Source organism: Rhododendron vialii, chromosome 5a (genome assembly GCF_030253575.1).
Source record: "Rhododendron vialii isolate Sample 1 chromosome 5a, ASM3025357v1".
In the NCBI taxonomy this organism is placed as follows: domain Eukaryota; kingdom Viridiplantae; phylum Streptophyta; class Magnoliopsida; order Ericales; family Ericaceae; genus Rhododendron; species Rhododendron vialii.
Window position 1 is genome coordinate 42,694,929 of NC_080561.1, and position 6,148 is coordinate 42,701,076.

The 6,148-nt window shown below is 37.8% G+C and overlaps 1 protein-coding gene across 2 annotated transcripts; it reads left to right on the forward strand.

The window, feature by feature from the left end:
* Positions 1 to 303: 303 nt before the first annotated feature.
* On the forward strand, positions 304 to 5,891 carry LOC131326167 (transcription elongation factor TFIIS). 2 transcript variants are annotated; one of them, XM_058358789.1, is made up of 3 exons: positions 304 to 442; positions 564 to 743; positions 4,664 to 5,891. In XM_058358789.1, the coding sequence occupies exons 1-3, from the start codon at positions 341 to 343 to the stop codon at positions 5,756 to 5,758; spliced, it is 1,377 nt and encodes a 458-aa protein (XP_058214772.1). In that variant the 5' UTR covers positions 304 to 340; the 3' UTR covers positions 5,759 to 5,891. The 2 variants fall into 2 exon arrangements, with proteins under 2 accessions (XP_058214772.1, XP_058214771.1); XM_058358788.1 differs by having other exon boundaries at positions 326 to 442; positions 555 to 743.
* Positions 5,892 to 6,148: the final 257 nt, after the last annotated feature.

Sequence of the window (6,148 nt, forward strand, 5' to 3'; positions counted from 1 at the left end):
AGAGAGATAGATAGAGAAATCAAAGTAATAATTATGAACACCAAATTTTTTTTTTAATTATCAAAACACGTCATGAGCCGTCATTTTTCTATTGTATTTATACTATCAGTACTAGTAGACAAAAAACTGGTTGGCCCATGTTGTGGGTGAGTGAGCCCTTTAAACAGAGCAGCGGGCTTCAGGTGTAAACAGCCCAAAGAAACCAAGGCCCAACCCGATGATCAAAGATACAGCAGGGTTACTTTTCTCAGCATCATCATCATCACAGCCGTCAATTTCATTCTAACTTTAGACCAACAATAACCGCTCGATCTCTGAAACATCATCTGACACCTAACCAATGCTCTGTCAGAGGTTGAGAATCCAGATACACTCGTCGCCGTCTCCGCTCTCCAGTTTCAACAAACAACAACGTTTTCTTGCATCTCCAAAATCCGATCTGGTAAAAACATACATGAACTCCTATCTCTATCTCTCTCTCTCTCTATACTTCGTGTAACATGCATGTGTTTAACTGTTTATGATCTCTCTGATTTGATTGTGCTTGTAACGAGGGGGATCTAGGGGGAGATATGGAGAGAGAGCTTGTGGAGTTGTTCGAAGCGGCCAAGAAGGCAGCCGATGCGGCTGCGCAGGAGGACCAAGGAGCCTCCTCGGGTGGCCCCAAGGTCGACCGCTGCCTCGATGTGCTCAATCAGCTCAGAAGTTTTCCCGTTTCCTATGATGTTCTTGTGTCAACGCAGGTACATTAACAATTTTCTCCAATTTGTTTTTTAGGCCTTGAATTCATTGCTTTTTATAGCAAAGTTCAGATCTTTTTCGTCTTTCTATTCATGTGTCGTGGAGTTTTTTTTTTGCAGATTTAGGGATCTGATTTTGAATTGATTTTTTAGGGTTAGGAAAACGATTTTCGCACCCAACTTTTTTATAATTCACCCCATTATTTTTCTGTTTAACATTACACACAACACAAGCCAATTAAACATCAAAGGTCAAATTTCTTAGTGCATTTAGAAAAAAAGTGGACTGCAAATATCATTACCGGCCAATTATATACTTGGCCAAAGGAAAAGGCAATACTCAGTTCTTCACAGTCTGTCATCCCGTCATTTAAATGTAATAGAGTAGTGAACATTGTTTCAGTTTTGCTCCAAACTTGTTTCCATTAGCCCTTTACGTCTCATATTAGTACTACTAGAATTTAGGAAAGTAAAAGGCCAGCTTAAAATACCAAAAAAAAAAGTGCGTAAAACATACTGTCCTTTTTAAACATCCACAACTTTGTCATTGATGTCACCATGTAAACTACTAATATCTATGAAAGCTTTGTACTTGAAAAACTAACTGATATACTTAAAAGCAAAAAAAGTAGAGCACAAAGAAGTGGATACGATGATCAAGATGTAGACCTTCTTGTTAGTTATAGTACCAAGTTACCAACTCCCATCGTGAACGGGATTGGGATGACAAGGTCGGAGGCCCCTGGTATTTGTAAGTTAAAAAGAAATACTGTAATCAGGTATTGTCACTTCAATCAGTGGCAGCTCCAGAATTTGTTGTTAGGGTAGTCATGGTACGTGGAGGGGAGCAGGAGGTTTGATGATGTTTTTGGTTTAGCTAGTCATTTGAAAATTAAAATTATCCAACTTACTAAATAGGGTAGCGTTTATCAAATCTTGTCGTTAAATAGATTAAATTAAACTTCTCAAATCACGGGTAAAACTAGATCCTTAATGAAGTATCTTTCTAGTTGAACATGTAAAGTAGATTTTTTATGTTCAAAGAACAATGTAATCACGATGGCATATTAGAATTATCTGACGTGGCTCTGTGTATACAACAATCACAGATGAAGTTTTAGCTCCGTAAGATTTTATAGTTAGTATTTAGTAAGTTATGTCTTGAGTTATACAACATCTGACAATGTAGTAGAATATTGTTCCTTCTGCATTACGTAAGCCCAAATTAAGGTTTTTATTCTTACTTCTATTGAAGTAACGTTAAACAACAAAATTATGAATGAGTAAACTTGGAATGGGTGTTCAGACTAAAAAAAGAGTGAGTTGGGTGTTCAATTTACAGTTGATTAAGCTAAAAGTAATAGCACATGACTAGCATATGGAATCATGGATATGTACTATGTATGTACTGAAAGTTCCTAATCTAGGGTATTCATTGGACTACTGTTGGTCTAGGGTATTCATTGGACTACCATTGGTTGCACCTAGCGCCACATCTGAGTTCAATGATGGAAATTGAAATTATACATGTGCAGAACAAGATGACCTATATGAGATTCAATTTGGTCTGTTATATATATGATAATAGAGTAGTGAACGTTGTTTCAGTTTTGCTCCAAACCTGTTTCCATGAGCCCTTTATAACCACAGCCCTTTACGTCTCATATTTTCAAGGAAATTTTGCGTCTGCTAATATTTAGTAGAATTTAGGAAAGTAGAAGGCCAGCTTAAATACGAATTTTTTTTTGCTTAAAACATACCATATCCTTTTTAAACATCCACAGCTTTGTCATTGATGTCTTCATGTAAACTACTAATAGCTATGAAATCTTTGTACTTGAAAAACTAACTGGTATACTTAAAAGCTCAAAAAGTAGAGCACAAAGAAGTGGATACAATGATCAAGATGTAGACCTTCTTGTTAGTTACAGTGCCAAGTTACCAACTCTCATTGTGAACGGGATTGGGATGACAAGGTAGGAGGCCCCTAGCATTTGTAAGTTAAAAAGAAATACTGTAATCGAGTATTGTTACTTCAATCAGTGGCGGCTCCAGAAATCTTGTTAGGTACTCTCGGTACATGGAGGTTCGATGATGTTTTTGGTTTAGGTAGTCATTCAAAAATTAAATTATCCAACTTACTAAATAGGATAGCATTTATCAAATCATATCGTTAAATAGATTAAATTGAACTTCTCAAATCATGAGTAAAACTAGATTCTTAATTAAGTATTGTTCTAGTTGAACATGTAAAGTGGATTTTTTATGTTCAAAGAACAATGTAATTATGATGATGTATTAGAATTATCCGATGTGGCTCTGTGTATACAACAATCACAGATGAATTGTTAGCTCCATAAGATTTTATAGTTAGTATGTAGTAAGTTATGTCTGGAGTTATACAACGTCTGACAATGTAGTAGAATATTGATTCTTCTGCATTACTTATGGCCAAATTAAGGTTTTTATGCTTACTTCTATTCAAGTAACGTGAAACAACAAAATTATGAATGAGTGAACTTAGAATGGGTGTTCAGACTGAAAAAAGAGTGATTTGAGTGTTCAATTTACAGTGGAGTAAGCTAAAATTAATTGCACACGACTAGCATATGGTTATGTATGTACTGAAAGTTCCTAATCTAGGGTATTCATTGTACTTCCGTTGGTTGCACCTAGCGCCGCATCTGAGTTTAATGAAGGATGCAAATTGAAATTTTACTTGTACAGAACAAGATGACCTATATGAGATTCAATTTGGTCTGGTATATGATGATTCACAAGGGCTTCTGCTTAGTATTTCACTTCTTTTTTTTCCTTTTTTTCAGAAATAGGTATCGCACAAGCAAGAGATTATCATATGTATTTATGTAAACTGATCTATTAGTCTACTGCTGTGGGGATTTATAAATGAATATATGGTATAAGTTGATACATATGAAGGTGTCATAGATTGCCTTTCTCACTAACTTGCCGTCAATAGATAAATCCCTATTTCCTGGGTACTGTTGACTGCTTTGCCAGCACTACAGTGTGTTTGCCCCTTGTCATCTCATCAGATGGTAGGAGGCACTCTGTCCTAGCTATATAGCCTATATGGTTTTTGTTCGGTTGTAAAATTGTGAATTTTGAGTTATGACAATATTGCTTTATTGGTAGTGTAGCAGATATGAAATTGTTTATTTGTTTAGTGGGTTGCTAGTTTGGTGTTGTGCTCACCTAATGGAAATGGAGAGAGAACAATACAAAAATATGCACCCTAATAATGGAAAAATGTTGGCATCAGCACGACTCGAACCAGTTGGAGTTTTCCTCTAATATTTGTTGGAATTTGTCCCACATCGGTTTATTATCACCTCAAAAACTAGTATATGAGCCTGGGCGGCCTCTCCCCTCATTGCCAATTAGTTTTGAGTTGGATGCTTTAGCATGATATCCGAACTAGGTTTTCGGAGGCTTTTCCCTTCGTTGGGGCCGTGTGTTCCATTCCTTTGTTGACCTCTCCCCGTGCGAGTCGGAGATTGCACGTGCGGGGGAGTGTTGGAATCTGTCCCAATTATCACCTCGAAAACAAGTATATGAGCCTGGGCGGCCTCTCATCTCATTGCCGACGGGTTTTGAGTGGGATGCTTTAACAATATTGATAGCACCATTTATGTGTACTGGAAAGCCGGAGACCAATTTATTGATTTCTTTGGAGAACAAAATGACTAAAGTTGTGATGGAATAGGAGGATTTTCTCTAACAAGCTTGGTCTTGCTTGATTCTTGCTACTGGACACCAGCTCAATAATATTTATTTGTAAGGAGATAAAAGTGCAAAAAAACTTGAAGAACTAATTGAACATTAGATGTAATTATCTTGATGCCCCTATCTTCAGATGTTCATTTTATCAATTGGATTTTTCATGAGATACCCAATTTCAGGTGGCGAAAAGGCTTAGACCCCTCACTAAGCATCCTGCAAAGCAGATTCAGACAAGGGTTGTGGATGTGCTCGAGATTTGGAAAAAGATTATTGTGAATGAAGCAACTAGGAAGAAAAATGATGGCATTGATATTAGAAGTCCGAGACTGACTGAGGGGACAGAGGTAAAGAATGTAAAAGTTGAGGAGGTTCGTAAGACTGCTTCGATTACGGTTGAGAATTTTTTGAAAACTGAAGGCGATTTGAAGAGGCATGGGAGCTTTTCAAAATCAGAGAGTATCAACGTTGAGAAGAAAACAGGACCTATGGATACACTCAAGGCTGAGAAGATGGATTGGAGTGAGACTGTTAAGATACAGAAGGAAGAGGAACATGTTTTTTCAAGATCAGAAGCTATCAAGGTTGAGAAGAAAGTTGAAACTGTGAACACTGTCAAGGCTGAGAAGAATGGTTGGAGGGAGACTGCCAATGCCAAGGTTGAAAAGATATCCAACAAAGAGAAACCGGCTTCCAGCACAAATAAACCACCTCAAGCATCTAGTGCCCCCCCAAAGCTGACTTCTATGATCAAGTGTAATGAAGTTGCACGTGACAGAATTCGGGAGCTTCTTTTAGAAGCATTCTCGAAAGTTCCTGGGGAGGCTAATGAGGACTTCAAGGATGAAGTTGATGCATGCGACCCAATTCGTGTTGCTGTATCCGTAGAATCTGCAATGTTTGAGAAAATGGGTCGATCTACTGGGGCCCAGAAGATCAAATACAGGTCTATAATGTTCAACCTAAAGGATGTGAACAACCCAGATTTAAGAAGAAAAGTGCTTCTTGGACAGGTCAAGCCAGAGAGGTTAGTCGATATGAGCCCGGAAGAAATGGCCAGCGATGAAAGGCAACGTGAGATTGAGCAAATCAAAGAGAAAGCTTTGTTCGAGTGCGAGCGTGCTGCTGCGCCTAAAGCCTCAACCAATCAATTCAAGTGCGGTCGTTGTGGTAAAAGAGAAACTACTTACTTTCAACTGCAGACCAGGAGTGCCGATGAACCTATGACAACCTTTGTAACATGTGTAAACTGCCAGAATCATTGGAAGTTCTGTTAAGAGGGAATTCTGCTGGTGAGAGAAACATTTTAGATTATTAATTGTAGTGAATGACTTGTGGATTGGATCATAATGTTTAAGAATTGTAGCGCCAGATTGGATAAGTAATTTAAGTACTACAAATTCCTCGCTACTGTATTGGCAATTTTGGAAAAATCCTGAACAGCTAGTGTCGTAAAAGAATAATGGGATTTTACTACCATCTATACTGAAAACCAGATGGGAATTGGGTCTGTGGCAAAGAAAATTTAGATGAAAAGAAGAAGTATTTATAGAGTTTGGTGTCGCTATCATTTCCTGGTCTGTCGAACCCTCCAACTCCAAGTTTGAACAAAATGCCAAGTAATTAATCCTGGATACTTTGAACAAAATGCTAAAAAGTCCCCCCGA